The 16,649-nt window shown below is 44.1% G+C and overlaps 1 protein-coding gene across 2 annotated transcripts in view; it reads left to right on the forward strand.

The window, feature by feature from the left end:
• PPARGC1B (PPARG coactivator 1 beta) overlaps nt 1-16,649 on the forward strand; it is a 137,109-nt gene that overhangs the window by 92,324 nt on the left and 28,136 nt on the right. For both annotated transcript variants that reach the window (XM_073651341.1, XM_073651342.1), the window contains exons 3-7: nt 1,824-2,018; nt 5,991-6,107; nt 6,898-7,951; nt 15,703-15,739; nt 16,276-16,340. In XM_073651341.1, coding sequence (XP_073507442.1) covers nt 1,824-2,018; nt 5,991-6,107; nt 6,898-7,951; nt 15,703-15,739; nt 16,276-16,340 — 1,468 coding nt within the window. The remainder of the gene's footprint in view (nt 1-1,823; nt 2,019-5,990; nt 6,108-6,897; nt 7,952-15,702; nt 15,740-16,275; nt 16,341-16,649) is intronic.

Below are 16,649 nucleotides of genomic sequence, written 5' to 3' on the forward strand. Positions count from 1 at the left end.
CTCACACTTGCTCGTTGCCGCTCATCAGTAGCGGTATCCTCCTGATGCTCCTTCTTCCTCCTCATACTCTACAGACCCGTCCGGGTCATCTTGGTAGCAATGCTCCTGGTACTGTTCCTCCTCCACCCTCTGGACATTGAGGGCATACCACCCCCGCAGACCTCTGTGTCTGGTGTAGAACACTCGATCTCCCGGGAATAAATCCTGCTTCGGGTGTCCTTCTGGCAGGCTGACTCTCTACGTCCCTCCGGGTAACAAACACATCCGTGTCCGTTGTCGAGTCTCTGATGAAACCCCACCCTTCCTCTTGTTGGAATTTCACCACAGTCCCTATGATTCTAGGACTGCGTGCAGTTTGGAGGTCTCGCCGGGCGCGCATTTTCTGTTCCGCGCTCCGGGCCTGCAGCTGTTCATACCTCTGGCGCTGCACCTGCCTCTTTCTCCAACTGCGCCACCCGTCGATGACAGAACTCCCGCCTGCGGGCTGCGGCCGCCCGCGTCTCCTGCGGGAATCCCATGAGGTCCTCCCCGGCCTGGTCCCACTCGTACTGGACCTCTTCGATCGGGAGCTGGGGGACATCAACGGGCTGTGGAGCAGGCAGGAGCGGACGAAACAGGGCTCCGTCCTCTGTGGACAGGCCCACCCAGAGACAAGGGTGGACCCACCCCTCTGGTACGGGGACCGGCTCTCCATCCGGACCGGTCAGTTGGGCATACAGGTCTGCGCCCAGGGGTGGTGGTTTCGGGACCGGGGGCACACGTGGTCGGGAGGCGCCTGGGGTGGTCAGACCTTGCGACCGGGCCTGTAGCGGGCCGCTTCCTACCGCACCCGGGGTCAGGGGGCACGACTGGGGGTGTGGTTCAGCGGCGGTGTTCGCGGCTTGAGGCCCAGGTGTATGCGGCGGGAGCGTGGAAGCTGCAGCGGCTCCCGGGACTTCTGGCTCCGCGGCGGGATCCAGGGGTAAGGCTACGGCGTCAGGACCTGGGGCAGGGGCGTCCGCCTTACCTGCCTCCGCGGCAGTGCTGTTCTCGGCCTCCGGTCTCCTCTCTCTGTCCTCTCTCTGTCCTGCTCGGTGCTGGCAGTGTCTCTGACTGAGCCCTGGTCCACACTCCATCCTTACCTGGGAGTGGAATATCACACCTCTGGTTGAGGTGCAATACCCCTGTAGCAACCGAACCCTCGGGGCGCTACACATACACTTAAGGTGGCCACACATTGGACAAACTCTGGCTGAGTCTGCCAAACTTGTCAGAACTGGCTATTCCAACTAATATGGCCAATGTCAGATAAAAGAAGGATTGGGCATATTGGTTTCAACATGCTAGATCATTTGTTCTCAAAAAAGATACAAGGTGAAAAGCAGTGGCTTATTCCTCTCTTAAGATCACTGAGAATCTGTTTTTCGTGGTAAGTCTTTAATTGTAGACATTACATGGTAATTGGATGTATAACTAGTGAAATGGCATTAATGAAGCTGGACAATACATGCTGGAAGTTAGAACATTTGATTAGCTGCATTCTGCATCTTGCATTATAATGTGGAGATTAAAAGCATAGCTCTGACATACTGTACCACAACCATTTCAGTTCTTAATAGATCTGCACCATTCCTCACCAAAAGATCATTCATGTTTTATTTTTTATAAATGGGCTTCAAAATATGACACCCCGTAATTAAGCCATACATGTCAAGTCCATTTGAGTTTTGCTAAGCTATTGTATAATTATGGCGAGCAGAACGCCTTTTAATAAATCGGACTCAAATAAATATGCTGTATATATACATAGTGCTAAATATTAATGTCACTATTTCTCTTTTCAGATTGATGGGGAAAATGAAGCCTTACTGGCGGCCCTCACACAGACACTAGATGATTTTCAGGAAGATGATATCAACTTCTCAGCCTTCATATCCTCTGAAGATGGGGACATCTACCCCGCACCTGCCCTTTCGCCAAAACCCAGCTGCCCAGCTGAATTCCCTAAGGGTCTAGAAACTGAAGATGAGCTGTCTATAGTAAGAATCACTTCCTACTGTTTAAAGTGGAAATGGATGAGGCCCTGAATAGCCGCCTGCATGGGTATGATAGGCACCAAAGGTCTGAATTTTTTCATTTAAGGCTTTAAAAATATACAAAACTCATCCATATGTTGTTTGTGTAATATGTTCTTACTAGTATCCAGGACCTAGATCATTTCTTTTTAAGTGGCAGTTCACATATTCACGCTTATGGAACAATCTACAAATACCCTAGAACTGGCTGCTGGAATTATATGTATGACGTGATGTTTTATTTGCAAGGAATAATGTAATTTGGCGATAAACACTGAAGAAGTTTCTATTGTCCAGTTACATGTAATATTACTATAAAGCTGTAATCAGGTCCTTAAACTGTGAGAGCCATGCCTGTTACAGATTTGTTTATTATGGTTTTTATATTAAATTCTCATAATCATTGCGGTTGTGTCTCTAAGTAATATTAAAAAGGCTGCATCATTGACTATAATTAATAGTTATCTTAATTTCTCCCCTTAAATTCAAGTCCTAAGTGTAATTGTAATGTGGAGTAAATGTAACAAATAAATTTCTCCATTATAGCTATCTTTTCATTATGAGTTACACTTTACAGGGACATATTACAAGTAGTCATGTTTAAAGGACTATGCAGATTGAATAACGAGGGGTGGGACATGGTTAATTTCTTGGATTTAACTAGCATGAGGCCCTGTTGACATCACGTTTTGTGTCGACAATTAAACATATGCGTTTAATCATTTACACTAAAACGTAGACAGAAGTATATGATTTTATGCTTCTGTCTACATCCATTATATGTTTATGTAATTTTTTACAATTAAAGTGTATACTTTTTTCCCCCTCTTCCTCTCTAGTCACTAGCTTCTTCTTTTGCCCCAGATGAGGGTTGGGTGATGGGGAGTGGTTAAAACTTTTTTTTATCTCCTACCAAAAAAGAATTAAAAGCTTATACATTTAAAGAAGTTTTCCACTTTTATTCATATGGACCCCAAATACTCTAGAATACCTACAATAACAAACAAAGCAGGTACTCGCCCTCTTCAGGTCCAGTGATGACTCCCCGCTGTTGTTCAGGCCTCAGTGTTATGACTGCAATTTTTTTTCACTAAACAGCATAAACATGATGTGAGCAGGGCCTAAGGCTGCATTCACACTTGCGTTGTAGGCACTGCAAGTCACTTCATTGTGATTTCCATCTATGACAGAAACCACATTGCAAAGTGTACAGAGCCTAAAATTTTTCCCTTTGAACTTTGTGGCTTTTTTTTGTAAAAATAAGGCATTTGTAAGTAGTAATTTAAATATATAAACATACATATACAGTGCATTGTGAAAGTATTTGGCCCCCTTGAACTTTTCTACCTTTTGCCACATTTCTGGCTTAAAACATAAAGATATAAAATTCTAATTTTTGGGGGAAGAATCAACAACAAGTGGGACACAATCGTGAAGTGGAACGAAATTTATTGGATATTTTAAACTTTTTTAACAAATTAAATACTGAAAAGTGGGGCGTGCAATATTATTCGGCCCCTTTACTTTCAGTGCATCAAACTCACTCCAGAAGTTCAGTGAGGATCTCTGAATGATCCAATGTGGTCCTAAATGACTGGTAATGATAAATAGAATCCACCTGTGTGTAATCAAGTCTCCGTATAAATGCACCTGCTCTGTGATAGTCTCAGGGTTCTGTTTCAAGTGCAGAGAGCATCATGAAGACCAAGGAACACACCAGGCAGGTCCGAGATACTGTTGTGGCGAAGTTTAAAGTCGGATTTGGATACAAAAAGATTTCCCAAGTGTTTCTCAAGGAGCACTGTACAAGCGATCATATTGAAATGGAAGGAGTATCAGACCGCTGAAAATCTACCAAGACCCGGCCGTCCCTCTAAACTTTCATCTCGAACAAGGAGAAGACTGATCAGAGATGCAGCCAAAAGGCCCATGATCACTCTGTGTGAACTGCAGAGATCTACAGCTGAGGTGGGAGAGTCTGTCCATAGGACAACAATCAGTCGTACACTGCACAAATCTGGACTTTATGGAAGAGTGGCAAGAAGAAAGCCATTTCTCAAAGATATCCATAAAAAGTCTCGTTTGAAGTTTGCCACAAGCCACCTGGGAGACATACCAAACATGTGGAATAAGGTGCTCTGGTCAGATGAAACCAAAATCGAACTTTTTGGCCACAATGCAAATCGATATGTTTGGCGTAAAAGCAACACAGCTCATCACCCTCAAAACACCATCCCCACTGTCAAACATGGTGGTGGCAGCATCATGGTTCAGGCCTGCTTTTCTTCAGTAGGGACAAGGAAGATGGTTAAAATTGATGGGAAGATGGACGGAGCCAAATACAGGACCATTCTGGAAGAAAACCTGTTGGAGTCTGCAAAAGACCTGAGACTGAGACGGTGATTTATTTTCCAACAAGACAATGATCCCAAACATAAAGCAAAATCTACAATGGAATGGTTCAAAAATAAACGTATCCAGGTGTTAGAATGGCCAAGTCAAAGTCCAAACCTGAGTCCAATCGAGAATCTGTGGAAAGAGCTGAAAACTGCAGTTCACAAACGCCCTCCATCCAACCTCAATGAGCTCGAGCTGTTTTGCAAGGAAGAATGGGCAAGAATTTCAGCCTCTCGATGTGCAAAACTGATACAGACATACCCCAAGCGACTTGCAGCTGTAATCGCAGCAAAAGGTGGCGCTACAAAGTATTAACTCAAGGGGGCCGAATAATATTGCATGCCCCACTTTTCAGTTTTTAATTTGTTAAAAAAGTTTAAAATATCCAATAAATTTCGTTCCACTTCACGATTGTGTCCCATTTGTTGATTCTTCCCCAAAAAATTAGAATTTTATATCTTTATGTTTGAAGCCAGAAATGTGGCAAAAGGTAGAAAAGTTCAAGGGGGCAAATACTTTCACAATGCACTGTATATATATTTGATTATGTGATCTTTGGAATTGCACTATAAGGGCATGTATTTTTACTGCACAGGGTTAAACTTTAGGGTTCAATAAGGAAATGTTTCTATTTTCCAAGAAGATAAAAATATGGGGATAGCTGGTGGTGCATGCAAGTAATATAACACTTATTACACAGAAGAGCCGGCTGGCGAAAAGGATCATTTATTAGGCGCTTACAAATGACATATATGCTTAATGGGTGTTTTCCCCATTTGTACAGCATCTATTTTAGCCCTATGATTGTTCTGATCTTATAGATTGAAACTTGTGTGTAATATATATGTTCAAAGGGATATCAGACAGCATAAAAGGTATATTTCCATCTCAGCCATTCATGTCTGAAATGAGAATATCTGTCCCTCTGCGGTGGTTACAACTGGTCAGAAGGTTAGAAACAGCCAAGTGCTGAATGGCTATGATAGGCACCAGAGGTGGATATACTATTGGTGCAACCTGTGCCGCCGCACAGGGGCCCAAGAGGTAAGGGGGGCCCATTTCTACCTCCAAAACAGGTGGAATTGTGCATTATAATGAACTATTAGACCGCAAAGGGCCCATATATTGTTCTTGCTCACGGACCCTTTTCTGTCTGTAACCGCTCTTGATAGGAAAAGCCCTTTAAAAAAAGTAAACAGCCCACTTACTAAACATATATTACATTATTCATAAATAGACAATGTATATTGTTCCTCAATCATTTCTTAATAGCTGTGCAGTTTACTTACATATATGATGTATACATGATGTCCGCAAGTAGTGTTGTGGTCCCGCCAATTTTTACTTGCTACCATATAAATAAGACACGTATTAATATCCGATTATTAGACTGGATGATGTCTCCACATATTCTGTGTTCAGTTCACTTATGTAACAAAAGCCATGCCAGTATTTTAGTGCCAGGCTTATAACGTGTACTTAAGCTTTCCTCATTTTCAATGTATGGTCTCTGATGTGTCTTCACTTCATGTTTTACAGCTTAGGAAGTTGCTTCTTTCTCCTGCACAGACGCCCACAGGCTCTGATGCACACAATGAGAGCAGCTCTCGACATCAAGGAACCTCAAAGGTCCGTCTTCAGCGGCAGTGTTTGAAGGTAAAGTCAGCCTTGTACTCGTTAATGTTGGCAGTGTGATGGTGTACTAGAAGTTTTTATCTTTTTGTATGTATCATTGTAGGCAACCTGTGTGTATGACCATACTGAAAGTGCAACTTTGCTGATCGGTGGCAGTTCGGGTCCTTAGATCCTCTCCGATTGGTCAAAACACCACTCTGAAGTGCTCATCTCCTGAGTGATCTGCACACAGAGTAATGAACACACTGAATAATAAGTCTAGGGGGCTCATACACTAATTCTCAAAGTTCGGTGTATGGAGCCATAGACTTACTGTTGAGTCTGTACAGCGCTCTGTGTGCTCAGCTCAGAGTGGTGTTTTGACTGATCAGTGGGGTTCTCGTCAGCAGTATGCAGTGCCCACAATATATAAAAACTTTTCTAAAATGACAGCATCGCTAGTCTTTTCATCATCCGTACAGATATTAGTGTGGTTATATGTTATAATAATTTGTGAAGTTTTAACAAGCCTATATTAAAGCAACCAGCAAATATAACAGTTTAGATACACTTTGGAGAGTGGACCTATTCGGTCAATATAGCAGTTTCGATACAGCTGGAAGAGTGGACCCATCCGACCATTTTAACAGTTTAGATAAATTTTGGAGAGTAGACACTTCTTGTCAATATAATACTTTAGATAAATTTTGGAGAGTTCATCCATCCAGTCGGTATAACAGTTCAAATACACTTTGGAGAGTTGGAGCCATTTGTGGCCAAAGATGCTGGTTATTCTCGATCATGAGTAGTAATAACATCATTTATCTTGTAGGTGGAGAGTCCAACAGAAAGACCAACTTGCATTCCTCAAGCACAGGGCAGAAGCTGTAGTGAGCTACATAGACATTTGGTATCAACCATGTGTGTCCCTCAACCTGCAGCTAAGGATGAAAGCAATAAAGGAGAAAATGATTTGAATGATGAGGAGCCCAGCGAAGATGAGTCTGGGAGCTCCTCGCCATTGTATGCTTTACAGGAACAGGATCCACAGTTCACATGTGAGAAGGAAAAGCAAGCGGTGGTAGATCTCATCCGGTATATGCACACCTACTGCCTTCCACCCAAAAAGCATCATAGTGATGAGAAACACCAGCAATCTAATAGTCTTTTAAAAAGAGCTAAAAGCGATTCCACGCAAACCCTACATAATTGTGGAAGCAAAGTGAACTTGGCAAATGCCAAAGGGAACTGTCTTACATTGGGCATGCTTAAAAGGGCAAAGCGAGCCTGGTCTGGGTCCTCAATATTGAAAGAACTCCTAGCGAGAGACATTTGTGAAGACGTGAGCAAGCCATATCGGCTGGCACAGCCAGTATATGCAGCATTCTCAAATTTATCATGCAGCCGTCTGCCACAAGATAAAATAGAAGGGGGAATAGGGAAGGGGATTAAACATGTATTGGAGAAAACTGAAAAGCCATATCTGGCTCTCAAGAAAGAGGGCCGATGTATGGGAGCAGGTTCTGGAAGCTCAACACATACTGCTCAAGAGCAGGTGACCAATAAATCTGCTTCTAAACAGGAATGCTCTGTTTATGTGAGACGTTCGAGCAGACTAAATCCAGAGTTCTGGTTTAATGAAACCTCTCCACAGACATGTATAGCTCGGACGGATGCTGACAGCCAGCTCCCGGCAGCACAGAACCTCTGCTTGACAGTGGAACCTTTTGTTGATGAAGAGCAGGTTGCTGAAATAGAAGTTGGAGAGTCAAATGAAACAAATGGCCAAACAGAACTGGACAGAGCTCTACAGGATTTAGACATCCTTCAGAGTGATGCCCTAGAAGCACACGGTGACATTGCCAACCAACAGTGTCATCTGCAAGGTAAGGCAGATCTGAAAGCCATGATGTGTTGTCTTATCCAAGGGTTTAATATTGCTGATAGCAGCAATGTGTGATTTGGTTTTCCATAGTCTTTTTCACTAAGAGCAGAATGAAGAAGGTAATATACTTAAACCTTCAGAGGACAAGGCCTCTATTCACATCTGTATCACAAAAAGTGTCATCTGCCACTCAGTGTGGGTGAGGATGAGGATCGACATTGCTGCCCACCATGAGGGACAGTTGCAGAGGCAATTGACTGTTAGGCAATGATGCTACCTCCCTCATGCTTCACTGTGGGTATGGTCTTGGTGATGCAGCAAACATACCTTTTGTAATAATGGCCAATAAGTTCAACTTTGAGGTCCTCAGACTGTAACACATTTTCCATTATGTTTTTGGCAGACTTGATGCAGGTTTTGGCAAAACATGGCTGAGCTTGGATGTTTTTTTTTTTTTGTAAGAAAAGGCTTACATCTTGACACCCAACCCATCGGCCAGACATTTGAAGAATACGGGAGATTGTTGTCACATGCAGTAAACATGATGTCAGTTTCAGCAGCTGGGCTAGTCCCTGCTCTACTGAGCAAGCCCCGGTGGTCAATTCTGACGTATGCTTAATAGGATCTTGTCATGCACTCTCTTGCCAGCTCCTCACTTCTCATCAGAGCCGAAGTGGGAGCTCACTGTCACTGTGCATTGAAAAGAATATTGCACAGTGACAAGAGCATATGTCGGTACTGACTAACGACGCATGCTTAGTAGAGCCTGGACTAGCCCAGCCCCTGAAACTGACATCACTGATAACGCTTCGTTTAAGCGAGGATACAGAGGCTGTGACAATGACCGCTTTGCCTGCCCTCCTGATGATGTCTTGTTTGTGTATCCCACGATGCACTTTGTTTTCTGAAATGAAGCTCCCATCACACAGGAAGTTGGTAAAAACTTAAGCAGTTAGAGAGAGTAGAGAGGGAACGGTAGGGAATTTTCAATTAAAGTATATTAGAAGGGGGGCGTGGCCTAGCTCTTGATGTGAGAGGTCGGGTGGCAGTGCCTCTCCACCACCATTAGCTTCAATTATCCTGCACAGAGCCCGAACCAGCCAAATCCCTTATCAGGAACTGCTGTCTGAGGGTCCCGGGAGTCAGAGGCAAGCTTCTGCCAGACTCAGAGAGTCCAACATGGGCCGCAAAAGGCAGAAGGATGCCAGGGCCTGCAGCAGTGCCTCAGCCCAAGATGGCACCGAGACAGAGGAAGAGGCGGGAAGGAGGAACACAGCCTATGCACGGAGGCTGGAGGCTTCAGCACAGCTGCACAGGTATGCGAGGGGCATGAAGGCAGATGAAGAAGGAAGTGAAGGCAGTGAGAAGCATGGAGATGAGGAGGAAGATGGTGAGGAGATGCCTGTGCCTGTGCTACATAATGAACAGCAGGAGGAGGGGGATGGTGACACTGTGCTGGCAGCTGAAAGTTCAGATGAGGCAGAGCCGACTCTGCGAGATGTATTCCAGGCTGTCTTATACTGCAAGACTGCTTTAACTGCTCTGACAAAGCAGGTGAATGGTCTGAAAGCCGACATGGGAGGCATTGAGGCTTCTATGCAGAAAGTTACAGCCAGATTGACTGAGGTGGAGGGCAGAGTTGGTGTAACAGAAGATCATTTAACCTCAGTGCAAAAGACGCAGCAACAGCACACTCAGAGGATCACGGTAGTGGCTAACAAAAATGATGACCTGGAAAACCGGTCACGCAGGAACAATTTGCGTATTGTGGGCATCCCTGAAAGAGCTGAGGGTGCTGACCCCACGACCTTTGTTGAAACCTGGCTGCTGGGAAAGTTTGGGTCTAATATCCTGTCGAGGGTGTTTGTTGTGGAGCGTGCCCATCGAGTGCCCATGAGACCCCCAGTGCCTGGAGAGGGCCCTCGTACGATGTTAGCCAGAATCCTGAACTGCAGAGACCGGGACACTATCTTACGTAAGGCCAGAAAATTGACAGATCTTACCCTGGAGGGCAAACGCATTGAAATATACCCGGATTACTCGGCTGAGGTGCAAAAGCTGCGGCTACGGTATGGTGAAGTGAAGAAACAGCTCCGCTCTTTGAATGTGAAATACTCTACAATTTATCCTGCCAAATTAAGAGTGGAAGCCTTTGGAAAGGTCAATTTTTTCCCGTCACCGGTAGAGGCCGCCTCGTGGTTGGAGCGGAACCGGAGCAAATTGAGAGAAGCTGAGGACTCGGCACGGTGAATGCACGACCCTGCTATCCTGACCACTGGACAGGGTTGTGGCTCTGCATTGCTCTGCGAAACCGCAGAGGAGGGGGAGAAACCCCCGCTGGGATCTACGTTTTATAGTTTTATAGTTAATTTGTTTGATTAATGGTTCGGGACTATGCATACTATTGATTATGTGGTGGAGAGACTGCCAATGCTGGAGGAGGACACGGCGCATGTTGATATGCGGTATACTACGATGTTGCTCAGGTTCTTTGAGCTCCCACTCTCACGTTGGGAAGAGAGTGACAAGAGAAGGGTGGGGGGGGAGTTGGATGGGTTGGATTTGCGGGAAAATGGGGTTGCTTATGCTGTTTGACCTGGTATGCTTGGGAACAAAATGGAAAGATGTTACTTGATGATGGTGGATTGTTTTTTCTAATGCACAATGAGTAACCATACGGTTCGGATTTTAAGTTGGAATGTACGTGGTATATCTGACAGGATTAAGAGGGCAGCAGTTCTGAATCACATCAGATCTTGTGATCCTATGATTGCGTGCTTACAGGAGACCCATCTCACTAGAGATACTAGGCACTGGCTATCGAGAGGGTGGATGTTAAAGACATATCATTCCACTTATTCCTCGTACTCCAGGGGGGTGTCAGTCCTAATACACAAAAACGCACATTATGAAGAGCTGGCAGTGCAAGTAGACAGTGAAGGGCAGTATGTATGGATTGCGTGCAGATTGTATGGACACAAAATGATTTTAGTGGCTTTATATATCCCTCCACCTTATTCTAAAAAGGAACTTCAAGCAGTAATGGACTTGACGGCCAGATGGGGGGAGGCTCCGATGTTGATTATGGGAGATGTTAACAACACCATGAATGATTACTGGGATAAAGTACGTCCGGCAGGTATGGAAGCTGGACGGGACGGAATGACTGCATTTGGCACCTACGTGGGGGAGCTGGGACTGGTGGATCTGTGGAGAGTACGAAATGAGGGTAAGAGGACCTTCTCGTGTCATTCGGCTACACACGGAACACTGTCAAGGATAGACCTGGCTTTTGGGGATACTGCCATGGATGGGATGGTTGGGGAGGTGGAATACCTACAGAGGACTCTATCGGATCATAGTCCTATGGTTGTCACGCTTCTAGTGGGATCTGCTCAGGGTCAGAGGGGAGGTTGGCGTCTTCACCCGACGTGGCTTAAAGTGGTGGATATGGGTGGCATAACCAAAGAACTAGAGCACTTCTTCCAAGTGAATGAAGGGAGTGCTGAGGCCACAGTGGTGTGGGAGGCTATGAAGGCATTTACGAGGGGACTCTTTATAAGTGAGATCTCACGGTGTAAGACCAAAACTAAATTGGCAGATCAACAAATAAAGGATGACTTGACAAGGGCAGAGGCAGACATGATTTTGGCGCCAACGAGTGTAGCTCACAATAGACTAAAATTGGCACAGGAGGCAGTTAATAAACTGCACATGATGCAAGCTGAGAGGAAAAGGGCATTTCAGCAAGCCCAATTCTTTGAGGAAGGAGAGAGAGTGGGTCACTTGTTGGCGGTGATATCTGCGGCACAGAGGGAGTCTTCCAGGGTGTACAGGTTGAGAGACCAAACGGGGACGACTCTGACAGACACAAAGGACATATTGGAGGTCTTCAAGGAATATTACATGGCACTGTACAATTCAAGAGTACGGGACACGGAGGGGGCCGTAGAGGAATTTTTGGAAGGCATCTCACTGTCTAAATTGTCTGAGGAAGATAGGATGAGGTTGGATGAACCTGTGAGTGTGGAGGAGGTGGAATGTGCAATTCTGTCTATGCCCAATAACAAATCACCGGGTGCTGATGGTCTACCTGGGGAGGTGTACAGGGAGCTGGTGGAACTGCTAGCTCCAAAATTGAAATCTGTGTTTGATGAGGCTTTGGTGAAGGGGGCGTTACCGAGATCAATGGAGGAAGCGGTGATAGTGGTTCTGCCAAAGGAGGGGAAAGACCCCATGGATGCGGAGTCGTATAGGCCCATATCGTTGTTGACAACGGATGTCAAAATACTCGCTAAGATCCTGGCCACCCGGCTCACCGGGGTTGTGCATACTGTTATTCACGAGGACCAGTCGGGCTTTATGCCCAACCGCTCCACGGCTGTTAACTTGAGAAGATTATTTCTTAATATGCAGCTGCCTGCTGATAATGGTGGCGGGAGAATAGTGATGTCATTGGACGCTAGAAAAACATTTGATAGCGTGGAATGGAAATATTTATGGAAAATCATGGAAATAATGGGATTTGGCCCCGCATTCATGGCCTGGATGAAGTTATTGTACTCCTCCCCAAGGGCGGTAGTTAAGGTGAATGGTGAACGGTCCGGGATGTTTGACTTACATAGGGGCACAAGGAAGGGGTGCCCGCTGTCCCCGCTATTGTTTGCGGTGGCAGTGGAGCCCCTGGCGGCCAAAATAAGAGCTGAGAGAGGAGTGGTCGGATTTAAATTTGGGAGGCTGGAAGAAAAAATATCACTGTATGCCGATGACATCCTGTTATTTCTGGAAAATGCAGGAGAGGCATTGGGGTGCACGATGGATGTAATTAAACACTTTGGGAGCATTTCGGGACTGGAGATAAACTGGCACAAGTCTTATGTCATGGCTGTAGATAGACCAATAAAAGCGGAGGAGATAGATGAGAGGGGGAAGCAGCTCCAGCTGGTTTCACAATTTAAATACCTTGGGATATGGGTGGTGCTTCCATTGACACGATTCACGGATCTGAATTTAGTTCCTCTGCTAGAGAAATTTAAAAAGAAAATAGGCGCATGGTGCCAATTGGCTTTGACGGTGACGGGTAGAACTAACCTGATTAAGATGGTCCTTATGCCACAACTAATGTACGTTTTGCACAACTCACCGATATGGCTACCAAAAAAACGGTTTCAGGGTATTGATTCTATCTTCAGATCCTTGATATGGGGCAAGAGGCAGGCAAGGATTAAATTGGGAACGCTGCAAAATGGGAAGGAGGAGGGAGGATTGGCCGCACCCAATCCCTGGGTCTATTTCTTGGCAGTACAGGGCCAGCATGTCAGGGGATGGAGAGAACCCGATTGTGGAGGGGCAGCTTGCCGGGTGCTGGTACATGTGTCGGGGAGACGCCCACTGGTCCAGGCGTTAGAGGATGGTACCTTTAAGAAATTGGGAGCAATATATCCTACCTTAGGCTTGACTCAGAAGGTATGGGACACTATTAAAAAGATCAGGGGGGTGGACGGGCTGACTAAGTACTCACCGGTGTTGGGCAATGAACATCTGCCGGAACTTAATAAGCTGTGTCAAATGGGCAATTGGAAGGCGCAAGGAGTGAGATATGTGTGCCAGCTGCAGAGTGGAACGGACCTGAAGACCTTTGAGAAATTGAGAGAAGAATTTGATTTGCCTTTGGTATGGGGATTTCAATACTATAGGCTTCGACATGCTTGGAGGGCACAGTGTGGATTGGGAGCCATGACGGTTCAGGGTGACATTGTACTAGACTCTGTATGTATGAAGGGAGGGACGAGGGGAGTCATATCGAGCTTATATCATGACCTACTGCACTCCTATCTGGGGGGAAATCACTTCATTGCAAAGAGTAAATGGGAAAGGGAGGTGGGTACCCTCACAACAGAACAATGGGAGGCAATTCTAGAATATGTCCCGAAGATCTCTTTAAGCGAGCAGGCACGGATCTCCCAATTATACATAATACATAGGACATACAAAACACCGCTGCGCCTGTACAAGGCGGGCTTGAGGGGAGATTCCAGTTGCCCTAGATGTGGCACGGACCAGGCCGGACTGCTACACATGCTATGGTCATGCCCACGGCTAGTGGCTTATTGGTTGGTCGTTGTTAACAAAATTGAGAGGGCTTATACATGTACAATTGACAGAAACCCGGTGCTGTGTGTTTTGGGGGAGGTGGATGGAATACCTGTCTCAGAACATTACAAAGTGGCGATAGCGCGATTGCTATATGTGGCACGCAAACTAATAGCACGAAAATGGACAGATTCGGAACCCCCCACTAGGAGGGAATTTATTGCTCAGACACGTACGGTAATGCATTTAGAGGAAAGCATTTACAGGCGGAGGCATGGAGAGAGAACTTTTGGGAAAATATGGTCCGCATGGATGGCGGTAATATGATTGTCAATGTTCCCAGGTATGCCCGGCATAAGGAGTATTGGCGGGAGGGGGGAGGGGGGAGAGGGTTTTGACTGTATTACTACACGTTATGTGAATTGTTATATGTATATTGATAACTGTTTGCTGTAAATTTTTGAAACCTAAATAAAAATAATTGGTTTAAAAAAAAAAAAAAAAGTATATTAGAAAAAAAATTAGATTATTACACTAAATAGAGATTTAGGATTAAATCCGTGTTCGTTTTGGATCACCCCATTAAGCCACTTCTTCATAATGTTTCATAGTATATCTAATGCCTTGGAAAAAATATTTGTAGCCTTCTCCTGACTGATAACTTTCAACAATGAGAACCCTTTGATGTGTTATAAGCTGTTTCTGAACCATGACTTTTGTAAAATGAAACTGAAAAAGTCATTAAAATTCTACTAGAAAAGGTAGACTTTCTATTGGGTTAATCAGAATCACTATAAATGGTGGCAGCTGTGTACTGACTACTATTTAACATGAGTTTACATGTGATTGGCTAATTCCGAACACATCCACATCCCCAGATATAAGAGGGTGTTCACACTTATGCAACCACATTATTTTAGTTTTGTTATTTTTATTTCCCCCCTCAAATTGATTTCAGTTTTTCTCAATGGATTTATATTGATTAAAGTTGGAAAAAGTTCTGAAATGATTCATTTTGATATTTTTTACATGACAAAAACCTGGAATTTTAACAGGGTTGTGTAGACTTTTTTATATACACTGTATATTATCAAAACTACTGCAAGGAGCCTAGAAAGTAATACAGAACTGCATTAAAGGTCTATGTCACTATTTTATGGTGACCACAGATTGCAAAGCATACACTTGGTGACAGATTTCCCATAAACTTAGCCACAAGGATGATTGAAATCCTATATAGATTTCTCCTGTTAGCTCCCATTCTGAAAACGCATGTGAAATTAAGTCTTCATTCCAATTTGTAATGTAAACCATGTATTGGGTAATTTGATAAGCAGACATGTAAAACATAAACCTTTTCGAGAATAGTGTGTCTCAGACAGGAAGCCTAAGAAATCATTGGCAGAGCTTATACAAAAATTACATTAAAAATGTCTTTTGAAGAAAGGATCAGTGTGTGTTTCTGCATCCACATTTTAATCCTTTCTCGTATAGTACAGGTAATTGGGATTTCAGCATTCTAGTCAGACTAAGTGTTCTCATTAATGTACCTTAATGTATCTATAGGCTTTAGCGCCACCAAGTGGAAATAATTAGCATTGCTCCTAGATGCATTTTATAAAATTCCAATAATATTCTAATTTACTTTCACACTTTCAGATAATATCGGATGCTCTCCATTGTCCCCAGCTGAAACGTAAGCACTTTATATACTACTGTATTATATGCAATCATCAAGCCAAGTTTTATTTATTTATTTTTTTCCATTTCAAACTTCCTTACCATAGGCGTGCTATATATATGGCACGCTGTCGACGATGATGAAATGACTATAAGAAATAAACACAAATAACCTTCCTCAATCAATCCACAAATGCCCATTGCTAAAGTCAAGCAACTGTACCAATATAATTCTTCATGTTATCCATTTTGCCCTACATGCTCAGGGTTTCGCACTGCCACCTTGTGGTAAAAGAATGCTCTTTCATATTTACCCTTCTAGGCCTTTTTTCTTAATTTATCATATTGAAAGTGTCTGTTTTCTACACCATGCTTATTTTGTAAATTTTACTTTGATAATTTAAAGGGGTATACCCCAATTCACCTTTAATTGGCTAAAAATGGCCATGCATTTATTGAAAATTTAGGTGCAGAATCTAGAATTACCCTATGTTTTCTTAGCTCATCAGTTTGGCAATGCTTGGCCTTAAATTTCCCCTTGATCTTTTGCAGCAGCCCTACATTTGAAAAGAGGACTTTCGAGCAAGGGCTTACCGTTGAGTTGTGTGGGACCGCAGGTAAGGACTGTATTCTGTTCTATATATGTTTTATTAGGAATTTGTTATTAGCATCTACTTTCACCTTTTTAGGTGTAATAGTTTCTTACAAACACTTCCCATTGTAGTTAACATAAACCAGGAGGCCCAATCTGATAAACCCTTTCAGCTATGAACTATCACCTACATTCCCTAATAGTCTCCAAATAGGGCATGAACTATGGAATGATATGAAAGGACCTTTAAAAGGTGTGAGGGAAGTAGAATTTAATGCGTAGTTTTGTAAATACTATCAGCAATTATCTGTGTGCCTGGAAAACCCCTTTAATC

Source organism: Phyllobates terribilis, unplaced genomic scaffold, assembly GCF_046119375.1.
Source record: "Phyllobates terribilis strain yellow unplaced genomic scaffold, ASM4611937v1 Scaffold_11__3_contigs__length_659146591, whole genome shotgun sequence".
In the NCBI taxonomy this organism is placed as follows: Eukaryota; Metazoa; Chordata; class Amphibia; order Anura; family Dendrobatidae; genus Phyllobates; species Phyllobates terribilis.